Source organism: Anabrus simplex, chromosome 6, assembly GCF_040414725.1.
Source record: "Anabrus simplex isolate iqAnaSimp1 chromosome 6, ASM4041472v1, whole genome shotgun sequence".
In the NCBI taxonomy this organism is placed as follows: domain Eukaryota; kingdom Metazoa; phylum Arthropoda; class Insecta; order Orthoptera; family Tettigoniidae; genus Anabrus; species Anabrus simplex.
The window spans coordinates 74,901,827-74,928,517 of record NC_090270.1 but is presented as its reverse complement, the minus strand read 5'-3'; the positions used below and the strand labels follow the sequence as shown (position 1 = coordinate 74,928,517).

The following is a 26,691-nucleotide window of genomic DNA, read 5'->3' as shown; positions in this document are numbered from 1 at the left end:
CGTTAAAACAAGACGTGCCTATAATGTCTGCTACACATCATACACTGCGCCCATCCTCTACTAATGCTACGGTTCTTGCTGCTTTTTCAGGTGAAAGAGTCATTATGATCTGACTTAGAAGTGAGACTAACTGTTGTAGACAAGCCATAATGTCCACAAAAGTATGCGGCATGAGAATTCACACCAATAAACTTCAAGATAGCTGTTTGTGGTTATTCTTGTCAAAAGGCAGGAAACAGCTGTACTGGTGTTGTGATTGTCACAATTATTGTGCTGAAACGTCTCAAATGGGCTAATAAACTCATGATACATTGCCATATTGTTGTAATGTCACCAACATTTAATTTATACAAGGTTTCAAATGGACTTATATTAAATTTTGTCTGTAATGCGTAGTGTTTCCCTTTTTTTGCCAGTGAGTGTAATATTTCTTTAAATTTTGGGCTAAACAAAATATAGTGTTATATTGTTTTTATTCTATTTGTACCGGGCGGTACACCTCTACGACGCAAGTTCAAATCTTCGGCCAATTGAAACTCCTCTACAGGAGAAACTCTGAACTTTAAAAACGAAATCAACTCAACTGTTTATCAGAAGATGTCACTGGGTGTTTTTGAATTGCTTTTGTTGATCAAGAAGTATGGACATTCTCTAACAGATGTCTCTACTAAAAAACTATGATAATGCACTCTGGTGCGAAGGAATGAACTTTCTTGGAGAAATGTTGTATTCATAAGTTTTGTCTTCACTAAATTTTGTTCTTTCATTTGAGGGTTGGCAATATTAAGCTTTCTTTCTGCCTGTTTTGAATTTAACCAATCCTAAATTTCTGTAATTAATTTCCCACCAATAAGGTGTTTCTTCATCGATTTGTGTATAACTTTTGCTGTTAGCCAATAAACTTTTGTGGGTGGGTCTTAATCATTCATGAAAGGTCTCGAATTTTCCGCGAGGGTATAAAAACTGCTGATTTTCTTGTATCCGGGCCACTTCAATAACATCTAGCTTAGCGTGTGGATATGTAGCAGGGGGCGGGAAGCGCCTCTTTCTTCGGGCAACAGATCTTCAACAAGGTAATGGCCATTTAACATCTTTTCTTGCTAGCTCAGCAGTTTAACTCTCGGGGAAGGTTCGAAACCTTTAATATGTAACCCATCTCTTTAAAATGTAACTCCCTTTTCACTCTATGTAAAAACTACAATTTCTTTAACTGTAATTCGGGGATAGAGAGTGCTTTACGCTCTCAAGCTCCCCTTCATTTTTGGAATTCAAGGTGACTACGTTTTCGTAACCGTTTTTCTCTTCCTTCTTAAAGTGTTAAATTTATTTTGCAGACTAGTCACCTCCATAGATTGGGATTAACCCCTGTATTATCCGTCTAGCGCCACATAGGTTTTAACAAGCTTTTGTGTAGGAGTACAAGTACTTGCCTCCATTCATCTTTGTGTTTGGGCCATTTAATTAACCTTTAATTTGCTATTCAGGCCTCGTAGGTTGGGTACTAGATACCCCTGTGTATTTATAATTGTGCCTTGAGAGGCAGTTTAGAGGAAAGTTTGTTGTTGCCTTTAACAGGCGTGAGAAATTGAGAGCGGTTTAGCTCTTTCTGAGGTGATAGATGTGCCTCTAGGAGGCCCAATATGTGTCTTTGGAGCTAACGCTCCCTGTAATGAAGGAGGTTTTCTGCCCTTTGAAATGTAATTCTGTAACTTGGTATTGTTGGGCTAAAGCTCAAAGATGGTCAGATTGGGGCTCGGACCCCAGAACTTTTAAGGAACCCGAAACTTGGGCTTTCCTTGTAAAACTACTCTGGTACCTGATTTTGTTATTTCCCCTAGTGCAAACTGGTTAAATTTTTATCTAATCTTGGACTTCTTGATTGTGTACCTGATTTAACTTGTTGTTATTTGTTGTATGCTCAAAATTCTATGTCACCATTGTTTAGTTTTGAAAATATAACCTTTATTGAAATTTTAATTCATCTTTCGGACTTGTAGTTAGACCCATTCCAGCCCGCACCTTCTTTCACCTCTGCCTTCCACGGATAACTCCGTAACAAGTGGTAGCAGAGCATGGTTGAATGGGTCTCAATTTAGCCCCTTTTGACAGCTAAACTGTGCTTTTGATTCGAACTCTAACAATTTTCTCCGTCGCTGGAATTTTTCGATTCTTCTAAATTTGTAAAGTGTCTGTCATCATGCCCGGCCCTCGCGATGTCCTCCATCCCGGCTATTTGCGCAAGGAGGAATTAATCTATGAATTAGCTATTAGAAATGTTCAATCTGGAGGCATAGTTGTGGCCGATACCTCTAAACTTAAAGATTCCCTTGATTTGCCGATTACCACCCCAACTTTGGGAGAGAAAGAGATTGACGACTCTCTCTCCACGATCACTGACAATACTACTGAGCTAGCATCCGTAGTTAGTTTTTTTGAAGGAGGGGATCCATCCCCAAATCAACTCAAAAGAGTACAGGCCAGATTGTACCATTTTTCTAATAGAGTTAATGATCTGTTGTCTCAAAAGTTGAATGACTTTCAAGGGAAGGAGGCTAGTGCTCTTCTCGAAAACCTTTCTAAACTGTCCATTAAGGTTACCCTATTGTTAACTGGAGCAGTACCCCCCAAAACCGACCAACCCACTCTGGTAAACGAAGTTGGCGAGGAAGACTCTTCTAAAGGAGAAGAAAATAGGAAATCTGTAAGAGCTCAACAAACCTCTGCCCCATTAGACAACGAATCTGAACGTCGTACCTCATTGAATAATGCACCTTCTGAATCTGCTTCTTCGCCACTTAGGCCTCTACCTACTATGTCACTTGGCTTCAGCAGTTTGCCCCATCCTTTAGCAACGTTGCTCAGAGGTATTTCTAAGTTCTCCGCGAATTCCACCAATGATGTCATTGCCTTTCTAAGATTTTTCGTTGAGTTTCAGGATCATGCTCTTGTTTTTTCTCTTTCTCTGTGTCAAATCCTTCAAATTATTTACCCTTATTCCATTGGTGTCCTTTCAGACAAGATAGTTAGGGCAATTGCTGAACAATCATCCATAAAAGACTTCCACGCCCATCTGTTAGCTAATTTTATTCCGGCTCGAGCTAGATCAACACTAATTCAGAAGTACTATTACCGTGTACAGCGTCTGGATGAAAACCTTGCCGACTTCATCCAAGATATTAAATTCTATACTAGGGTGTTTGCTCTTCACTTCCCTGAAGATCAGATTGTACAGGCTATTGTGGAAGGAATTTCCCCATCTTACAGGTCATACTTGTGTTTTATGTCGCGTCCGCGAACTTTTGCCGAGTTGGAAGCCATGGCTGTCTCAGCCGAAGGGGTTAGATATGCCGACACACTACGTGTCGCGAAAGAACCCCCTCCATCTTCTAGTAATTTTCGGCCTCCACCTCGCCGAACCAGAACACCCAGCAAATGTTATGCTTGTGGGTCACCTGACCATCTTCGGAACAAGTGCCCCTTGATTAAACCCAATGGGACCAGGAATGGAGCAGGGTCATCCCAAGGCTGTTTTAAATGCGGCTCTTTTTCCCATATTGCCAAGAATTGCCCGAATTCTAATAGCACCTCCTCCTGCTCAACTTCTGGTGTACATTCCAACATCACCAATAATCAAAAGTGACTAGTGGCATCGGCTGAGTCGGCGCACCCACCTTCGTCAGGCTCAGCCCCGGTTAAATCCGACCGAATCTCAGAGAAAACTCAGTCCTCTAATTTATCATTTGAAGGTCCCAAGGAATGTCTTAGGATTGCGGCGGATACTCCCGCACCGGTCCCATTTCTCAAAATTGAATTAAATAATGAGCCTGTAACTGCTCTTTTAGATTCTGGCAGTGTGTGTTCCATTATGTCGGACGAGTGGTACTCCAACTTCCTGATTATTGTTCGTCTTTGGTTCAATGCGTTTCGGCAAACTCCTCTCCATTAGAAATTTTAAGCTTCCTGTATGCCAAAATTCGTATTTCTAAATTTACTTGGAAAGTTAAACTGTTTGTGGCTAAGCACTTGTCTTGCCCCATTATATTGGGAGCTGATTTCATGTCTCACACCGGTCTAGTGCTCGACATTCAGAGCAAGTCGTGCACTTTCAAGTTTGCTAGTAGTTTCAAAATCCCCTTGTTATCATGTAGTTCTGTATCATGTTCATCTGTTTCGCCTACCCAGGATGAGATGTTGTTAGACCTTAGACATCTACCTGAGGAGCAGGCTGATAGTATTCGCAAGTTGTATCAGTCGTTTCCAGAAGTTTTTTCTGATACTCTTGGTGTTACTGACCTCATTGGATACAAGATTGAGGTTACAGATTCGATTCCAGTCCGTTTCCACCTTATAGGCTATCTCCACCTAAAATGAAGACTTTGAAGAAAGTCATAGATCAAATGTTGAAAGATGGTATTATTCGACCCTCTAAGTCGGCGTATTCTTTGCCTATTTTTCTAGTCCCAAAACCCCAAGGTGGCTTCAGGCCTGTGATTGAATACAGGGCTCTCAATCGGAAGGTGGTGTTACAATCTGTGCCCCTTCCCGACCTTCATTCTTGTTTTTCGTGGTTTCGGAAAGCTAAGTTCTTCACCATCTTAGACCTCAATCAGGCTTATAACCAGATACCTCTGGCTGAAGAATCTAAACATCTGACAGCGTTTGCCATGGATTGGAACTTGTACAAATACAACCGTGTGCCTTTCGTGCTCCCCACAGGAGCAGCTGTGCTTACGAGACTGCTAGACAGGGTCTTCTCCGACATCAAATTTGAGTATTTATACCATTATCTTGATGATGTCGTCGTATTTTCTGAGACCTATGAAGAACTTATAGATCATCTGAAAGAGGTCCTGAGTCGCCCTTGTAAGGCAGGATTAACGGTGAAGTTGTCCAAGGTTCCTTCGCTAAGCCTTCCATGTCATTTCTAGGGCATATTGTGTCGCCCGATGGTGTCGCTGTAGATCATTCTAGAACACAGGCCATCCGTGATTTCAAACCTCCCAAGGACATCAAATGTATTGCCAGGTTCATAGGCATGGTGAACTTCTTCAGGAAATTTATTCCTAACTTTGCTAATAGAGCGGCGCCCTTGAACTTACTTCGTAGGAAAGGCGTCAAATTTGAGTGGGGGCCTTCTCAACAAGCCGCTTTTGAAGACCTGAAATTAGCCCTTTGTAATGCCCCTGTTCTTGCTATGCCGGATTTCTCGAAGAAATTCATCGTCCAAACCGACGCGTCGGCGGCGGCGGTGGCTGCAGTCCTCCTTCAAGAGACTGAACTAGGGAGGCAACCCATCACCTATGCGTCTAGGACTTTATCGGCTCAAGAAGCCAAGTATTCCATCTATGAACTTGAGGGTTTAGCTGTCTTGTTTGCTCTAGAAAAGTTCCGCCTCTATCTGGAACATGTCAAGTTCGACTTGGAAACGGATAACCAAGCCTTAAGTTGGGTCTTAGCTAGGCCGCGTCGTACTGGTCGCATAGCCCGCTGGGCCATCAGAATTTCTGCCTTCCAATTTGATGTCAGGCATATAAGAGGAACAGAAGATGTTGTGACAGATGGACTAAGCCGTATGTTCGCCAATGATGTAGAGACCCCTGAACAGGTGGATAGTTCTTCACCTACCGAGTCCATACTACCTGAGATTAATGCTATTCTAACTGATGCTCCAATGCTCTTTAGGGATATTGAAAAATATCAACGTGAAGATCCGACGCTGGCTCCGATCATGGAAACCCTTTCTTCTGGGGAACATGTCGTCCCTTATGTATTGAGGAATGGTGTTTTATGTTGCCCGTCGAGGCATGATAAGAAGATGAAAGTTGTGGTTCCAGCTATTCTCGTGCCCATGATCTTCAAGTACTATCATGAGACCCCATTAGGGGGGCATTTAGGCATTTTTAAACTCGAGAAAAGATCAGAGAAATGTTCATTTGGAAAGGTATGGACGGCGAAATTTGTGAATTAGTAAAAGCTTGTAGGCTAAGTAAACCTACCATGTCCACCAAGCTAGGTCTTCTGTCCTCCCATCAAGCGTCGCGCCCCATGAAACGTCTTTACATCAACTACGTAGGACCCTTCCCCCAATCAAAGAGGAATGCCAATAAATTCATCTTCGTGTGTGTAGATCAGGGCCATCCAAACAGCGCTCCCCGAGCGCTAGCGCTCTGGCCGCGCTCCAAGCCAGTGCTCCGAGCGCTTTGGGGAAGGTAGTGGTGGGAGAAGCTTGGCCGGCTGAGCGAGCGGTCTGCCCGCCGCGCCGAAGAGAGCAGTCGATCTATCAGTCGTAGTCTAGTCTACAGTGACTCTATACATATAGTGTAGTGTCACTGTAGTCTAGTACAATGCGCTTTGTTAACAGCGTGTAACTAAATAACTAAATCAGTTTCGCAGTTGTCATGACTGAACATATATCACACACACACACACACACACGCACACGCACACGCACACGCACACGCACGCACGCACGCACGCACGCACGCACGCACGCACGCACGCACGCACACACACACACACACACACACACAAAAGAAAAGAGTGGTGAAGCAGCAGCCTTCAAAGCAGAATGGGAAATTTTATTTTTCTGTACAGCTTATAAAGGGCATGCCAAATTTTTAGTGTGCCACCGAGATTAATGTGTTTTAAAAAAGCACAATTTGGAACGGCACTACAGTGCCAACCACAGGGATGATTACGGTGATTTGACAGACGCCAGTCGCCAATCGAAGTTGGAAGAATTGAAAGAAAATTTCAAGCAGCGCTGTTCTGTAAATATTATTGTTTTAATTTTTAAATGCTTGTTTGCAAACGGGAATGAAGAAATGATTGAATTATCTGAAAAATACTAAAATTGTGACTTGCCGTATTTTTGTCTGACAGATGATTGAGGAGAGCGAGGTTGGTGGACCCATTTTACGAACAAGCTACAAATGTTCGCCGCGAATTGCCAAAGTTGGGAAACCCTTCTCGGAAGGGAATGTAATCAAGGAGTGCCCAATGGATGCGGCGGCATGTATTTGTCCTATAGAGCTAGTTGAGAAATTTGATAAAATCTCTCTTTCTCCACAAACTGTGGCTCGCAGAATAGACGATATGGCCGTTGATATAGAACAGCAATCAATGGAGAAGGCAGCAAATTTTATATCATTTTCCATCGCCCTCGACGAATCAACTGACATTGCGGCAAAGCTCAGCTCAGTCCGGTGTGAGCTGTGGCAGAGAGCGGTTCGCTGAAATCTGCCTTCCTTGCGTGTGAAGTTGGTGCGTTAATATTTTTCAGTAAAGTACAGTACAGTGACAATGGCAACCAATAGCATTAGGCGAAATACAATAAAATGTGCATTTACCGACAAGACAAATAAATCAGGGCCAGCAGAAATTCATGAGTGGATTCAGCAAACCTTAAAACTTACCGTGGATCAACTGGAAGCCATTCAACTCGATAATCTGGAAACCGCTGTTTACATCAAGCTAACCAGCAAACTACTGATGGAGAAGATATTACTCACTACAAACGGAAAATCACAGGTTCGAAAATTTAATGGTTCCTTCTCTGATGTTGTTATTACATGTGCAGATGATGATAGTAAGTTGGTCCGAATAATGAACCTACCAATAGAAATGCCGAACGAGAAAATAATGTCATTCTTTAACAAGAATGGGAAAGTCAGGGAAATTAGAAATGAAAGATGGTCTTCAACTTACATCTATAACATTTACAGTGGTATCAGAGCTATGCGAATAGAACTTAAAACTGCCATACCACCCATCGTGGCCATAGAGGGATATAAAGTGCAGGTAATATATGAAGGGCAACCTAAATCTTGCTTTTACTGCAACGCTACGGATCACTTTAGACAAGATTGCCCTATACGGCGAGGTGGGAACGACAACAAAACAGGGCCAAGGTTACTCAGTGATATCGTTGCGGAAAGGGAACATCACACTAATTCACCCGCTGTGTTAGAGGTGGATACTATACCCACAAGCATACCTCCCACGGACAAACCTGCCCCAGTACAAACACAGGATGCAGACCAACACGCAGTTGATGAGTCACTTACTCATTCCAATGCCTTATCGCCAACACAAGTCAGCCAGGCAGCCTCACCAGACGACATATCCACACCGCAACAAATACAGCTATCAGCACAAGACGAACAAGAGCAACAACAAACATCCGATAGTAGTCAACACAAGAATGAAGGTCATGTCGGAACAGAACTTGCTCTCATACACAACCACGAGCAGGAACTTGTAAACACACTTGTCAACACGGAAGCGGAGAATACAATAAATGCTAGGACACTAGAGAAACCAGGAGAGAGGGACATGGGTATTCAACCACTGAACAAGAGCGTTATTCTAGACACTACGACTAATAGCATGCAATGGGCTGATGAGATCGAAGCGGAAACCTCGAATATTATGGAAATAGAAGAGACGAGGTCAGGGAATCAAGACAGCTTGAAGACAAAAGAAATATCAACCCAAGAAGTTGCACTTTCGAAAAGCAAAACAAAGGTAAAAACACATAGACCCCATAGACACAGAAGCCATACAACAGCAGAGACCCGCGGCTACAGGGGAGTAGAGTAGGAGATAGACGATAGAGTCCCTCCCCCCATCCTCGTTGAATTTATTAGGAGAAGAAACATGTATATATTCACGATTATGCTGTTAACATACACATTGATGACACTATATATAAATTGTATTCAAACTGCAAGTAAACAGTCGCTCCTTAAACAGGTTATTCGTGACCAGGACGTGGATATCGTTATGTTGCAAGAAGTGGCAACCGAAGATCTTGCTCCCATTCCTGGATACGATAAAATTATTAATGTTAACGAGCACAAACGCGGTATAGCCATATACATTAAGGACAATATACCCTACTCGGACACAGCGCTCCTGCCGAATTCTCGAGGTATCAGCATACGTATTCGGGACTTACTAATTGTAAACATCTATGCCCCATCCGGCTCACAAGCAAGGACGCAAAGACGGCTGTTCTATACCACAGACATCCTTCCACTTATTTACAGACAGAGAGACAATATGATCCTTGGAGGTGATTTTAACGCAGTATTATCACCCAAAGACCAAACAGGACAGTTCCAGGGATGTCCCGCGCTATCTAATTTAATAAGAGGGCTACGTCTAAAAGATACTTGGGAAGTGAAGCAACAGAGGTCAGCTGGATATACGTATTATTACCCAGGTGGCGCTTCTCGTCTAGATAGAATATATGTCAGCGGGGGATTGAAAGAACACGTGAGGGAAACAGATGTCTGCCCAGTGGAATTTTCAAACCATTGTGCGTTTATCTGTAAGATCCGACAACCTGAGTGGGGACCTAGACGCGGACAAGGAATTTGGAGGTTAAATGAATCTATTTTGAAGAACATGGACTTAAAAGAAAGATTTTCGCTGAATGGAAAAAATGGAAAACATACATACCTCGGTATAGAGATACTCTTGAGTGGTGGATTTCATACGCTAAACCTCGCACAATCTGGCTATTGAAGTCATACAGTGCTGAGAGGAGAAGGCACTTAAACCACACGACAGAATTCTACTATAAATGCTTAAGACAGCTATATAAGGAGGATCCTACCAACCCTGACACCTATCGAAGAATAAAGAAAACAAGAGCGCAGCTACTAACGATACAGCGACGAGAAATGGAAGGTTTGAAAATTCAAGCGCAAGATCGTCAAGTTCTAGGCAACGAGTATCCTTCCAGTTACCACCTTATAAGAAATTGCAGGAAAGGACGTCAAAAATACATCCATGACATCGAAACAACTAATGGACAAATAATGAATAGCCCCGAAATAATAAAAGAAATGGCGGAAAGCTTTTTTCAGTCCTTGTATAACGAAGAGCCGCCCACCATCATAAATCACCAACACCCCTTCTTTGATGGTATAAGAGGAAGAATTCAGCATAGGGAGCAAGAAAGTTTGACCCAAGACATCACCTTAGCAGAAATCCAGCAGGCAATATTGCAAAGCGCACCGAATAAATCTCCTAGTCCCGATGGTCTAGGAAGAGCTTTTTATATGACATAATGGTCCATCATTAGCGACGAGACGAACTTGCTGCAGCAATGAATGATGCCTGTAATCCAGAAAGGAACATCGACAAGATGAAAGAAGGCCTTGTGGTCCTTCTTCCCAAGATGACAAATCCAACCAAGTTATCTGACTTTCGGCCCATAACGCTCTTAAATTTTGACTATGAGCTATTAACTAAATGTGTGAAAAAGAGACTAACTGCGTTTATGGAGGACGCCACATCCGAACACCAGTCTGGTGCGATACCAGGAAGGTGTGTAATAAATTCTCTATGTGTCATTCGGAATATTATAAGCAAGTCATTGGTCAACAGTACAAAGAAACTGCTAATATCACTAGATTTTGACCACGCATTTGACAGGGTAAACCACAAATATATAATTGAAACCCTCCATGCCCTTGGCTTTGACACTCGATTCACGACTCTCGTGGGCAAAATTCTTAATGGAGTCTCTTCAAAGATCAACATAAATGGTTATTTAACAAGGCCAATCCACATCCACAGAGGAGTACGGCAAGGGTGTCCGCTGTCTATGTTGTTCTTCGTTCTATCTCTAGAACCCCTTCTTAGCAATCTACAGCAAACGTTCGGTCCTAGCAATTTGGATATTGTCGCATTCGCAGATGACGTTACTATAATATTCGATCAAACCATTGATATTAAATTAAAAGAAATAAGTTTCATAATGATAGATCCGTATTGAACTGTGATTACAATAGAGTAAAATAATATATTATTATTGGTCCACCTTTTCAATACAAAATGAAAATTACATAGGGACTAGTTTCGACCTAGTAATAGGTCATCATCAGCCTGAAGTAAATTAAAGCGTAAATATCGAAGAAAGACATAAACAATGTAAACACAAGTACAGTCTTTTTAAAGGTACATACCATGTGGGAATTTGAGTAGAGATATATTAAAAATAATAACTCTTCCAATTGACGAAGCACTGAGCGGAAGTTATGTAAAGTTCGGTGCGCCGTATATTATAAAAGACCACTGTGCACTAAATGATGTAATAAAGAAGAAGAGTAGGTTGAATGCTGGCTTCTTCTTAGCTGTTGTATATTCGAAGAAGATTACGTCGTATTTTGTAAGGTATTGAAAGACGTCAAAATACATGGATGTTGGAAAGGCTGTGGCTGAACGGGTCAATTGTAATCTGAGGTCGGCTCTTATTGCCTATCATCATGATGATCATTCTAGGTGGGATACGTCATTGCATTGGTTAGCTTTCGCTTTAAATTTGGCGATTCATGAATCCCATAAGTTTACTCCAGCTTCTTTAATGTTTAAGTTTGTTCCCAACACATCGCTCTCTAACCTTTGGTCTCTTAGTGATATTCTACCTGAGACAATAGATCCAGATAATATTAGAGATCTTTGGAAAAAGGCTAAGGCCAACCTTAAAATTTCTCATGAAAAGGTTAGGGAAAGATATGATTGTGGACAGAGGCCCACCAATTTAAAAGTAGGAGACCAAGTTATGGTCAAGAATTTTGTTCCCGCGGGCAAGCTTGCCCCCAGATTTCATGGGCCGTGCATAATTTTGGATTTCCTAACTCCAGTAACATTGTTAGTAAGCAATCCAGCCACCGAGAGGATCTTTAGGGTACATATATCTCAAATTAAACCCCTGTAGGCTCATTGTTAACTTAGCCATCTATGTGTTGCAGCGGCGTAAAGGTTATATTTTGGTTTTTTCAGAGGCCTTCTGCCCCAATATAGTTTAATTGTTATTGTAATCGATATTTAATGTAAGACCTTACCCGCGGGTCATTCTGCTGTCTTTCCTGTATGGCCATTACCAAGCTCCCGTCTCCTGCTAAACCACACCAGTGGCAAAAAAAATAAAAGTTTCCACGCCGCTGGCCCCTCAGTCTCACCACCAGGACAGTACCCCAAAGCATTTATTCCAACAACAATTCTGCCGCCGAGATTTTTATGTTTCAGGGCCCCGCAGCCATTTGTCGCCCTACCCCCACTGTGGTGGGGTATGGGCCCACTCCACTCCCGTGATGTTCTTCAGGGTACGGCGTGCCGGAGGCTACCTCCCGGCACAGGCTGATGTGCGGCGCACCATCCGCCAGCTCATCTCTGGACTGTAAACAAACCTTGCATTTGTGGCATGCTTCACGACTACTCCCCTTATAGTGCAGGAGAGAGGTATCTCAGGGTACTTGAGGGGTCCGAGCGGCCTCCACTGGATACAGGCAGCGGCGGCAGGTCTTGCCGTCAAAATTAATCGGCAGCTAATGTACTTTCAACAGTTACATGGACACGCTATATCTGCAATTAATACATTTTTGCTTCAAATCAACCTTTGGTGGACTTAGAAAAATATTACCCCCATGAATTAATGTTTTTGGTTTCACAATTCTACTACAACAAAGAAACTCTAAAGCTGGACTTAAACTAGTCCCACCCATCTATATCAAACAACTTAAGAGACCTCCGACAACCGAAAAATTGTATTTTCTCTTCTAAATTCTTCTTCAACTAATCAGCAACAAACTTGGACTTTCGTTTTGGAAATTTTTTTTTTTCAACATTCTTCTGGGTCACCCCTTGGAAGGACTTTGGGGGGGGGGGGGGGGGGGGGGAGGTCTGTACCGGGCGGTACACCTCTATGACGCAAGTTCAAATCTTGCGCCAATTGAAACTCCTCTACAGGAGAAACTCTGAACTTTAAAAACGGAATCAACTCAACTGTTTATCAGAAGATGTCACTGGGTGTTTTTGAATTGCTTTTGTTGATCAAGAAGTATGGACATTCTCTAACAGATGTCTCTACTAAAAAACTATGATAATGCACTCTGGTGCGAAGGAATGAACTTTCTTGGAGAAATGTTGTATTCATAAGTTTTGTCTTCACTAAATTTTGTTCTTTCATTTGAGGGTTGGCAATATTAAGCTTTCTTTCTGCCTGTTTTGAATTTAACCAATCCTAAATTTCTGTAATTAATTTCCCACCAATAAGGTGTTTCTTCATCGATTTGTGTGTAACTTTTGCTGTTAGCCAATAAACTTTTGTGGGCGTGTCTTAATCATTCATGAAAGGTCTCGAATTTTCAGCGAGGGTATAAAAACTGCTGATTTTCTTGTATCCGGGCCACTTCAATAATATCTAGCTTAGCGTGTGGATATGTAGCAGGGGGCGGGAAGCGCCTCTTTCTTCGGGCAACAGATCTTCAACAAGGTAATGGCCATTTAACATCTTTTCTTGCTAGCTCAGCAGTTTAACTCTCGGGGAAGGTTCGAAACATTTAATATGTAACCCATCTCTTTAAAATGTAACTCTCTTTTCACTCTATGTAAAAACTACAATTTCTTTAACTGTAATTCGGGGATAGAGAGTACTTTACCCTCTCGAGCTCCCCTTCATTTTTGGAATTCGAGGTGAATATGTTTTCGTAACCATTTTTCTCTTCCTTCTTAAAGTGTTAAATTTATTTTGCAGACTAGTCACCTCCATAGATTGGGATTAACCCCTGTATTATCAGCCTAGCACCACATAGGTTTTAACAAGCTTTTGTGTAGGAGTACAAGTACTTGCCTCCATTCATCTTTGTGTTTGGGCCATTTAATTAACCTTTAATTTGCTATTCAGGCCTCGTAGGTTGGGTACTAGATACCCCTGTGTATTTATAATTGTGCCTTGAGAGGCAGTTTAGAGGAAAGTTTGTTGTTGCCTTTAACAGGCGTGAGAAATTGAGAGCGGTTTAGCTCTTTCTGAGGTGACAGATGTGCCTCTAGGAGGCCCAATATGTGTCTTTGGAGCTAACGCTCCCTGTAATGAAGGGGTTTTCTGCCCTTTGAAATGTAATTCTGTAACTTGGTATTGTTGAGCTAAAGCTCAAAGATGGTCAGATTGGGGCTCGGACCCCAGAACTTTTAAGGAACCTGAAACTTGGGCTTTCCTTGTAAAACTACTCTGGTACCTGATTTTGTTATTTCCCCTAGTGGAAACTGGTTAAATTTTTATCTAATCTTGGACTTCTTGATTGTGTACCTGATGTAACTTGTTATTTGTTGTATGCTCAGAATTCTATGTCACCATTTTTTAGTTTCAAAAATATAACCTTTATTGAAATTTTAATTCATCTTTCGGACTTGTAGTTAGACCCATTCCAGCCCACACCTTCCTTCACCTCTGCCTTCCACGGATAACTCCATAACACTATTCATTGACGGGACTTCACTGATGAAGGGAATGTATGAATAAATAATTTTCAATTATAAATGTGTATTGACAAGGTGGACCAAACTGTCACATTAATTCTAATTACTTTCTTAAAAACTGAAAATACTATTTATTTGGGGCATCGACCTAAGATTTTTTGCCCCTACTCTGCACCATATGTTGTGAACCTGCTTGTATTTGGAAACAGTGGAAGTCTAAAGTGTTGAATGTGAGGAATAGAACATTAAGGATGACACAAATATCCAGTCCCCAGGCCAGGGATATTAATCATTTACAATTTAAAAACCCTGACCCAGCCAGGAATTGAACCGGGGGCCACCGGGTGACAGGCAGATGCTTTGCCTCCTACACCGCGGGGCTGGACATTTTAATTACTTACCAGTGACAATAATCACATGTGGAAACAGTATTAAACCTCCTATTCTATTGGTAAAATCAAAACGCCAGGACCTAATTTTTTTAAATTACACGTTAGGTCTCTTACCAATGCTTCATGAAATGAGGAACTCAATTTAAAACAAAGAAGATTTAATGAATATACTCTGAAATAACAAGTAACATTGATAAATTAGGAAGAGAAAATTAGGGCGAGAAAATTAGAATAAGAAAATTTTTTTTTTTTTTGCTAGGGGCTTTACGTCGCACCGACACAGATAGGTCTTATGGCGACGATGGGATAGGAAAGGCCTAGGAGTTGGAAGGAAGCGGCCGTGGCCTTAATTAAGGTACAGCCCCAGCATTTGCCTGGTGTGAAAATGGGAAACCACGGAGAACCATTTTCAGGGCTGCCGATAGTGGGATTCGAACCTACTATCTCCCGGATGCAAGCTCACAGCCGCGCGCCTCTACGCGCACGGCCAACTCGCCCGGTAATAAGAAAATTAGAATGAGGAACCTCAGTTTACTTAAGCACACTTAGTTCTTGAAAATAAGTTGTTAAATAAGATTTCTTGAAAGGAAAATGGTTTAAACTGTTAAAGGGATTAGAACTCTTTAATTTCGGAACCCCAAAATTATAACTGCTTGATATGTAAGTCAAGCAAGATCTGGAGAAATAAAATCTCAACTTCTTCTTCTTCTTATTATTATTATTATTATTCCTGATATGTTTCTGCATATGCAGGTCAATTCAAAATCTCAACTATTCTTAAAAATTATGTACTGAGATTACAAATAATTAACAGATGAACAAGAATCAATTCAATTGCATTTCAGGATACAACCACAAAGTTGATAAGTTTCAAGACCACACATCCATAGTTATAGGCTAATAATCATTCATAACCAACCAAAAAAATCTTTTTTAAACAAGGGAAAGAAAAAATTCATCATAAAAATAAATGACAGTATCAGCTAACAAACATGAACAATACACAAAGCATTTAGCAACGTACGGTTAACTAGCATTAAGACAGCTAATCATCTGAGGTTTCATTTACGTCAATGTAAATATCACATAAATACAGTAGAAATGAATCCGGAGATATACATTAGGCCTAACCTCACATGTAGTAAACATCGTAAGCATTTGAAGAAACTTTAACAAAAAATTGGAATCATAACATATCTTCAAAATTCCACTAAGAAATAATGTTAACAGAAGGAAAAATTTAGTCCTAACGATTATGATAAGATTCCCAATAAGGTATTTATGAAATGTTAATGCCGAATGCAAGTATAGATTTCATGCCAATATAACCGACATAAATGGATATACATAAAATTTTGATTTAAATTTCACCAATAATAATATTTGATCATTCAATTTAAGGTTCCGGAAACAATATTTACTTAATTAAGATAAGGTTACATGAAAAAAATTCGAACTACTATTAGGGCATAAAAGAAAATTGCTAAAGGTGAAATGAAACATTTTGACGCCTTGTGCCGATGTTAATATCATAAGTATGATCCTCAGCCAGGATCATACTCCAAACCTCTGTACTTCGTCATCTTTTGCAAAAATCTGTCTGACTCGGAAGCCTCCTTCCTGTTGATTGCAAAAGTCACTCATCTTTTATTTATATCCAATTATTTGCCGCATTGTCACAGTTATGTATAGTGGCCACTTGATGTGCCACCAACTGGATGAAAGTTTATTTAATAGTCATGCCAACAGATAGCGTTCTTATGCACACCAACTGCATTTCCTCGCAACTTAAGGAAAAGAAAAATGAAGGTGTAAAAATACCAATTGACACAAATTTCCAAATAGTTCCAAATAAAATTAAAGTTCCATAGTAATATCACACAAATACTATTTTAGATAGTTTTTAATAACTATTAGAGCATTCAAGAGCTAAGGAGTCTTTCATTTTCATGCCCTTCATGGCCCCTGCCTGTCTTTGACCAATTAATATTTTGAAGTGTCAGATCCTTCCATTTTTTCCTCTCTGATTAGTGTTTTATAGAGGATGGTTGCCTAGTTGTAATATCACACAAATACTATTTTAGATAGTTTTTAATAACTATTAGAGCATTCAAGAGCTAAGGAGTCTTTCATTTTCACGCCCTTCATGGCCCCTGCCTGTCTTTGACGAATAACTTATATTTTGAAGTGTCAGATCCTTCCATTTTTTCCTCTCTGATTAGTGTTTTATAGAGGATGGTTGCCTAGTTGTACTTCCTCTTAAAACAATAATCACCACCATCTCCCTGCGGATGGGGCGGTAGAATAAACTCACAGTTTTTCCTACCTGAGAGGCAAGTAAAAGATGACTCCAGAGGCTCTCATCTTTGGAGCAGGGCTCATTGACCATGGGGGTCCTAGCTTCTACTTACTTGAGCCAGTCTCCTACCTTGATCTTTCCTATCCAACCTTTCTTGGTCAACTTTTGTTCTCTTCTGACCCAATTAGGTTTGCGAGGTCTAGGGAGTCTTTCATGTCCATGTCCTTTGTGGCCCTTCCCTTCTTTTTTGACAATATCTTCAGTCTATAAAGTGTCAGACCTCTTCCATTTCCTTTCTTTAAAGAAAGGATGTTTGGCCAGTAGTACTTCCTCTAAAAATAATAATCACCACACAACGGTCTTCAAGTCCCATTGATGGAAAAAAAATTCACCAACAGAATACTAGCTGGCAGGGTAGAAAAGGTGGTCGTATACAATTTCTAATCACTAGACTAGCTGCCTTTTTAGATCAGTGGTAGAGTGTTGGCTTCCGGATCCCACGATAGTGGGTCCAAACCTGGCAGACGTCACATTTTTGAAGGTTGGAAAAAATTCTATTCAACACTCCATATCTTACAATTTGGCGTGTAAAAGATTTCTGGCGACACATTTGGTGTTCACATGACAAAATTCATTAAAACTCAGCCATAGATGCTCAAGAGAAATTTGGTTTACACTGCCATCTAGTAGTCTAGAGTAAAACAGAACATCAAAACTGATGAACAGCCAGCCAGATGGCATAAAACTAAAATGTCTGCATATGGTAACTGATGCCATACCATCATCATCATCATCATCATCATCAACGCTAGACTGCATGTCAAAAGCATGGATTTGAATGCAAACCTCTCTGCAGTGTTCATATGGAGTGAGGGAATATGATGCTGTTGATGGTAATTTACCTGTCAGATGGGGATGTTAAGCCTCGAGTAGATCTCGTGGTGTTATTCAACAGGAGTAGGCTATGTGCCGACACCAGGTTTCACCCTCTCCCTACCTTATTATTATCATCCTAGATCCAGATGCACAAGCTGACTATGGGAATTAAACAGAAAGATCTGCACCAGGCGAGCCAAACGTCTTTGGACACTCCGGCACTAAAAGTCATAATTAATTAATCCAACAGTCCGACCCTGCGGTGTAGGGGGCAACGCGTCCACCTGTTACCCGGTGACCCCGGGTTCGATTCCTGGCCGGGTCAGGGGTTTTTAATGTAATGATTAATATCCCTGGCCTGGAGACTGGATATTTGTGACGTCCTTAATCTTCCTTTCCTCACACACAACATTCCACACTACTGCCATTCTAATTACATGCAAGTTCATACAATATGGTGCCAGCAGGGGCAAAAGATCCACATGGTTCGACGCCCCATACATATAGCATTAAAATAAAAAATTAATCCACCACAGTTATACTATCACATACACAATTTATGGCATATATGGTAGAGAGTACCTTCTGAAACTCCTTGAGAAAACTGAGCCCTCAACTTCAGAGGAATCTATGTTCTTGAAAAGTGAACAGCATCCGTAAAGATAACTTTTCTTTCCAAACTTACCTGCAACTTTAGCAACCCCACTTCCTCCCAGCTGAATGCTAGTGAAATCCGTTTGAACCTGATATCGATGACCAAATGGAAGAGAAAGAGGATTAATTAATGTCTCCTTAATATCACATTTGAGGGTAAAGAGTGGTTCTTGTGATGTTCTTCCTTGAAATACAATACTGATATGTTCATGATCTGTGTTACAATCCATCAGCCAGGATTTCAAAAATTTCTCAATTTCACTCTCCTCCTCTGATAACTGGATTAGGTCAACAAAACCCATATTTTTAGGAATGCTATTTCCAGATTTATCACCTTGACTACTGGGACCACTCGTTGAGTTGTGCAATTCAACAACCTAGGAGAAAAAGAAAAACCTACTGAATATTTTTTATCTTTTTTATTTTTACAGTTTGCTATATTTTGCACTGGTCTTATGGCAGTGATGGAATAGGAAAGGGCTAGGAGGGGAAGGAAGCGGCTGTGGCCTTAATTAAGGTAGAGCATTTGCCTGGTGTGAAAATGGGAAACTACAGGAAACTATATTCAGGTCTGCTGACAGTGAGGTTTGAACCCACTGTCTCCCGAATGCAAGCTGACAGCTATGTGACCCAAGTTACACAGCCACTCGCTTAGTAATGATACATTCATTTCCAAATTCAGTCACATCCTTACACAATCACATTAGCATTTTTCTGACTCAGGACCAAGATAGCATATCTCCAACAGTATTACTTTTCAGGAAGCAAGAAAATGTGACACTGCAAATAACCTCAACCTTTGTGGGTGAGGTTAACTTCCGAAAATAACCAGGGGAACCAAACCCCAATACAGTATGTTGGGCTGGTTGAAATACCCAATACAACCTGCGGACCAACAAGTAGCACAATTTCTGGGGGCTTTAAAATACTGGGACACCCTCTCTCCAGGGGTCATAAATATGGAGAGCCCTTGCCCTGGATTATGGGTGAAGTTCTCAACGGCATCTACGGTGGAGAAGATGAACTTCGGTACGGTGGAGATGGCAGAAAGGACAAACCCTTAGCGTCTGTACTCCAGAGGAGCAGCTACGAAAGGCATCTGTCTCCATGTTAGGGGTGGCCTAATTTTGAATCTGGCAGTAGGTATAAAATGCCTTTGGGTGAGGCGAGCCCATTGTAACAATAGCCTATATGGATAAAGCATATATAGTGCCTCGGAAAAGGTCAGGGCGTCCCCTGCAGGCGACGCGCAGCTCTTTGGGTGCTAGGACAGTAAATGTCCTGACACTGACGGGAAAGACAGAAGAACTGGTCGACTTCATGACAGAAAAAGATATAGCCATACTTGGACTGTGTGAGACCAAGAAGAGGGTACGAGAGATATTTCTCTGAAAGAAGGATATAGGCTGTATTACAGCGGAGGACTTGAAGCAAAAAATGGAGTGGCCATCATACTTAGAAAAGAAATCCAAGAATATGTGAAATCTACTAAATGTGTCAGCGATAGGGTGATGGTGATGAGACTCCAGTTTGAAAATGACATGAAAGATCTATTTTAGTTGTATGCTCCACAAACAGGTTGCATAGATGAACATCTAGAGGACTTTTTAGAGGAAGTTGAGAGACAAATAGAAGATAAGGAAGTGCTATTGATGGGAGATCTAAATGCACAAGTTGGAATGGAAAGACAAGGAAAGAAAGATGTTGTAGGGCCCTTTGGGTTTGTAAATGTAAATCCAGAAGGCAAGTTGTTGGTGGATTTTTGCAGGAGGAACCAAATGATTGTTGGAAACACCTGGTTTAGGAAGAAGAACAGTCAGAAGATTACAAGGTATGGTTGGGGAGATAGATGAACAAAGACCATGATTGATTATATAATAATAGAGAAAGAATACCAGAAGAACTTTTTAGATGTTTTTACAGCCATGCCTGAAGAAGCCTTTGGTGGAGATCATAGAGTTGTGATAAACTGAAAGTAGGAAAGATTGATAAACCCCCATTGAGAAGAGAGATAAGAATTAACATATGGAAGTTGAAGGAGAAAAGCATGCAAGAAGAATTTCAAAGGTACCCAGGACGGAGATGCGGAATGTTGAAGATGAATGAAAAAGATTTAAGGAAACACTGGTTGGATGTGCATAAAAGATATGTGGTAAAACATTAGGAAATGTGAAAGACAAAGAGACACATTGGTGGAATGATAGGGTAAAGATTAAAGTGAAGGAAAAGAAAATGGCATGGAAAGCATGGAAAACATCTAACACTGAAGAAAGTAGAAGAAAATATGTGGAGCAAAGAATTTGGCCAAGAAAGTAGTGGGGGAAGAAAAGAGGAAAAGCTGGGCATTATTCACACAGAAATTGAGGGATAATATGCAGGGCAGCAAGAAATTATTGTATGGTATCTCAAGAAATAAAAAGAGAGATCAAGTAAACACCAGATTTGTGAAGGATGAAGGTGGCATAATATTAACAAAGCCAGAAGAAATAAGAAATAGATGAAAGGAGTACAGTAGAAGTCCGTTATAGCGAGAATTCATAACAGCGAAAAATGTACTCGCTATAGCAGATTGTTGTTATACCAGATTTTTGTATGAAGTCGGAAAAAAACCCATACACATTAAAATCGGTATGAAACGGCAATCAGTTTGTTCAAAACATGTGTTTGCGTGGATGATATCCACACTGTGGATTACTTGTTTAATGACCACTAGCTTAAAATTGGCATCATAATACCGAAGAGAGCCAGTTAAAAAATTTGCCGACAATACCTATTCCATGCGTCTCTACAATACGACGATCCATCAGGAAAATATTCTTGCTGTCTATAAAACTGTTACTTTTACTCAGCTTTAGATATAAACCGGCTACCACTACATGCACGTCTCGCTTGCCGGGTTCGGCCAACTTCAGCGTCAGGCGATGTATAGTCCTAATCGCGGACGTTGGAGGTCAACGGGCGAGTTTATTGCGCCACGGTATGGCAATTCTGCCCTTCACATTTTCGTGCACATGCCTCACAATTTCATCTTCGACTTCTTTAAAGCATCCTTGTTGCGGACCACTGAATGCATTTTTTGTACAGTACGCATTTTTTAGTTACCTTTGTCTTCACACTAACGTCAAATATTGGCTTTAGTTAGGCCAATGTCGTATTTTCTTGTGGCTGCACAATTTATTCTACATTTCCGAGTGTTTAATAACCGTTAACTTAAAATTGGCAACATAATATCGACGAGAACCCGTTGATAATTTGCCGGCAATACCTGTTTCACGTATCTTTACAATACGACTATCCACCACGAAAATGTTCCTGCTGTCTGTTAAACTTAATTTTACTAAGCGTCAGGTACAGTAGACGCATTGTAACTCTGCCACTGACTTGTGAGTAGCCGTGACCTTTCTAAGAATTCGAAGGCTTGCATGTTTTGATGCCATTCTGCAAATTTGAGAAACGTTTTTGTAAAGGCTAATAGAACATCATTCTCTCTTCACTAGGTATTTCCCGAGATCCAGTGATGTTACACACAGTCACTGTACAACCGGTTGTCGCGGCTAGCGATATATAGTAAAGACGCGGTCATTTACTGTCAACGAGTTTTGTGTGTGTGCGTGCGGGGGTGAAAAGAAGCAGTGTGGTTACAGTGGTAGTTGCCAGTGGTATTCGTTACTGTTAGGCCGCGAATGCAAGACAACCCTGGATTTTTCGCATGAGATTCTGAGAAAAAGAAACGTCATCTTGATTAGCATGACTAGATCTACACCAGACAGGGCAGGCATATTCTGCTGCTGAATAACAGAGGGCTATTGCTGAAGTTCTTAAAAGGAGAGGTTGAACCCAATAATTTCTGGATAATATTGTTCCTTGTTCCTTGCAAATAACTTCCTTTTGGTGTTCAGACAGTGTGTTCTATAGGTTAGTGCTTGGTCAAGAGTTACTCTTAGATATTTGGGAGTGAAGCAGTGTTCTAATATTTTACCTTCCCAAATCACTTGCAATTTTCTCGCTGTCTATCGATTTTTTAGGTGGAAGGCCACAGACTTGTGTTTTTGATGGGTTTCGCTTTAGTTGGTTCTCTTGGTAATAACCACTTAGAATTTGTAGAGAATGGGAGAGCTTCTCTTCAGCAAGTTCAAACATTTCCTCTTGAGCTGCCAGAGCGACATCATCTGCATAAATAAAGCTCTTTGTCCCTTGTGGGCGAGGCTGATCATTGGTGTAGATGTTGAAAAGTATAGGAGCTAGCACACTCCCTTTTGGAAGGCCATTCTTTAAGTTCCTCCATAAACTCCTCTGGCCTTGGAATTCAACACAAAAAAAATCTCTGTTCTGTAGAAATCACTCAATCATTTGGGTGAGTTTATAGTCCTTGGTTCTATTGTGCACTTTACGAAGCAGTATATGCCCTGTAGATAAAGCTGGAGAACAGAAACGAACTGATTGGTGACTGAGAAGAAATGGACAGATGAGAAAGTATACTTATGTTACAGCAACTGTTTCCCATAGGGAACCTGAAATATTTGTCCCAAGTGTGTAAATTTATAATACTGACATAATTGGTTCGTTATTGGACATTAGCACTGCCAGTGGCTTTAAGAAGCCTATGCAGTGGTCTCTGCAGTATGCACCAGCCGTTTTTCTTGGTAGGTGTGCTAGTTACCAACTGATGAACCCAAACAGGCACACTGTGGTGAAATGCTGGCAACAGGAATGAGTTAGCTGGAAAATTTATAATGTCCAATAACAGACCTATTATATTGGTAGAGTACACTTATGCGAAGACATCAGCTTATGAAGAAGCACAGATTGTCCTTTTGTGTTTTCATGTTTGTCTTGTCTCCTCTTCTGTTGTTCCCTCTTCAGTTACTAACATGTCCTGTATTTCTAATATGTTCCTATACATCTAGGATGTATGATATACCTATATATGAAACTATACATATGTATGAGTATTATATATGTAAAACAACAATTAAAATATGTTTGTTTAGATTTCATATCAACCTGAATGTTTCATAGAGGACTACTTTTTGTATTTTCTATGACTAACATTCAAACAGTAGTCCTTCATAATTCATAACATCAAACAAATCCTAAAACTGTCAAATAGTTCTCCATGGAGCAATTGTTTACCAAAATGTTAGACTGAATTAGAGGACAATGGTAAACATGACATGATGGCAATAAAAGTTAAACAATCAGTCTACAAGAAAGATCTAACTAAGTGGACTCCTTCAACAAACTGAAGGCATATCCTAAAAAACAAAACAAGAAATTGTTGTTATTATTATTATTACTGAGAATATTTATATATATTCATATGACTCTGGCTGAGCCACCATCAAGTAGCATCACCTACACACGATGGCTTCTTTTTCCATTCTGACACGTCAAGATTATAATCTCCATCTTTATTGTTTTCACTGTATCCATCTGTGATTCACGTATGTAATAAATAGTGTCATTCTAATATAAACCGTGCTGACCTTGTTACTTTCCGAAACATGGGTCCAGGATGCGTGTTTGGAAAGTGATTAAACGTGTAGTGATAAACATTACATACATTATCATTTTAGACTGTTATGCCTTTCAGCGTTCAGTCTGCACACCTCTGTGAATTTACTAACCGTCGCCACAATCCTCGATTTGCAACTAGTGTTGTGGCCTCATTTAGTTCTATACCTCTTATCTTTAAATCGTTAGAAACCGAGTCTAACCATCGTCGTCTTGGTCTACCTCTACTTCTCTTACCCTCCATAGCAGAGTCCATTATTCTCCTAGGTAACCTATCCTCATCCATTCGCCTCACATGACCCCACCACCGAAGCTGGTTTATGCGTACAGCTTCATCCATCGAGTTCATTCCTAAATTAGCTTTTATCTCATCATTCCGAGTACCCTCCTGCCATACTTCCCACCTGTTTGTACCAGTAATCATTCTTGCTACTTTCATGTCTGTTACTTCTAACTTATGAATAAGATATCCTGAGTCCACCCACCTTACGCTCCCATAAAGTAAAGTTGGTCTGAAAACAGACCTATGTAAAGATAGTTTCGTCTGGGACCTGACTTCCTTCTTACAGAATACTGTTGATCGCAACTGCGATCTCACTGCATTAACTTTACGACACCTTGATTCAATCTCACTTACTATATTACCATCCTGGGAGAACACACAACCTAAATATTTGAAATTATCGACCTGTTCTAGCTTTGTATCATCAATCTGACATTCAGTTCTGTTGAATTTCTTACCTACTGACATCAACTTAGTCTTTGAGAGGCTAATTTTCATACTATACTCATTGCACCTATTTTCAAGTTCCAAGATATTAGACTGCAGGCTTTCGCCACAATCTGCCATTAAGACCAAGTCGTCAGCATAGGCCAGACTGATTACTACATTTCCACCTAACTGAATCCCTCCCTGCCATTTTATACCTTTCTGCAGATGATCCATGTAAACTACGAACAGCAAAGGTGAAAGATTACAGCCTTGTCTAACCCCTGTAAGTACCCTGAACCAAGAACTCATTCTCCCATCAATTCTCACTGAAGCCCAATTGTCACCATAAATGCCTTTGATTGCTTTTAATAATCTACCTTTAATTCCATAGTCCCCCAGTATGGCGAACATCTTTTCCCTCGGTACCCTGTCATATGATTTCTCTAGATCTACAAAACATAAAAACAACTTAAAGTAAATACAAAAAATTATTTCCATCTTCTCAATACATATCAATCCTGCAGTGTTTACAATAACATTACAATATTATTAGGTACTAGTTTCGGTTCTGTTAAGAACCATCATCAGCCAAGCCAAGACAAGTGTAAATTATATTGCTAAAACAGATTAATGCAGTGAAATGAAATATGAAGTGATGGCCTAAAAATGGGGTGAAAATGATATACATATAAATGAGAACGGTAGTATGCTTAAAGTTAAAAATTTCATTGTTCCGTATTGAAGAATATCACAGTTAAAATTGAAATAATTGAAAAATAGATTCAACCTATTCAATACAAAAGAATAAGAAATGTAGTAAATTACATTCTCATTTAATAATTAGAAATGGTACCGGTTTCGACCCTAGTCCAGGTCATCGTCAGCCGATTAAAACGTGAAAAACAATGCATAGGAAAAAGAAAAGATTAAGTACACTCCGGATCAGTAGAAGAATTCAAATGAACGGGGGTAGACAATGTAAAACTCAGAAAAAATAAAATGAAAGTCAGTCAAAAGAAAACAGTGCACAATTTTCTGAGCGGCAGCGTGGCACACGCAGCGCTAGGCAAAGTCCCACAATGTTTACGAATAGCGGAGAACGGTTAAATGAGCAAGTTTTTAAACACTGTCAGGCACAAAGACACATCACAGTCGAACACATACGAAGATCCATGATCATGCAGGAGTTGAAGACGAGTAGGTCCATTGAAGCAACTTGCCAGCTCCCGGTGATCAGCGCGACACATTCAGTATCAGGCACTGTGGTTTCAAACGCCAAAGTAAAATGGAGAATAACTTGAAGATCCCACGACTGAAGTAAATTACTGGATCTTCAAGCTATTCTCCATTTTACTTTGGCGTTTGAAACCACAGTGCCTGATACTGAATGTGTCGCGCTGATCACCGGGAGCTGGCAAGTTGCTTCAATGGACCTACTCGTCTTCAACTCCTGCATGATCATGGATCTTCGTATGTGTTCGATTGTGATGTGTCTTTGTGCCTGACAGTGTTTAAAAACTTGCTCATTTAACCGTTCTCCGCTATTCGTAAACACTGTGGGACTTTGCCTAGCGCTGCGTGTGCCACGCTGCCGCTCAGAAAATTGTGCACTGTTTTCTTTTGACTGACTTTCATTTTATTTCTTCTGTGTTTTACATTGTCTACCCCCGTTCATTTATATCGCTTCTTCTACTGATCCGGAGTGTACTTAATCTTTTCCTTTTCCTATGCATTGTTTTTCATGTTTTAATCGGCTGACGATGACCTGGACTAGGGTCGAAACCGGTACTATTTCTACTTATTATTAAATGAGAATGTAATTTACTACATTTCTTATTCTTTTGTATTGAATAGATTGAATCTATTTTTCAATTATTTCAATTTTAACTGTCAACGGTACAATAAAATCTTTAAAAACAGTAGTATCAACTATTATCTCAAATAGAATAAACAGCTCTGGGCAATGGAGTTGC

General features: G+C 40.5%; 1 protein-coding gene across 1 annotated transcript in view; it reads right to left on the bottom strand.

The window, feature by feature from the left end:
• LOC136875874 (meiosis 1 arrest protein) overlaps positions 1-26,691 on the bottom strand; it is a 147,754-nt gene that overhangs the window by 55,282 nt on the left and 65,781 nt on the right. Inside the window, exon 5 of the mRNA XM_067149496.2 lies at positions 18,524-18,869. Coding sequence (XP_067005597.2) covers positions 18,524-18,869 — 346 coding nt within the window. The remainder of the gene's footprint in view (positions 1-18,523; positions 18,870-26,691) is intronic.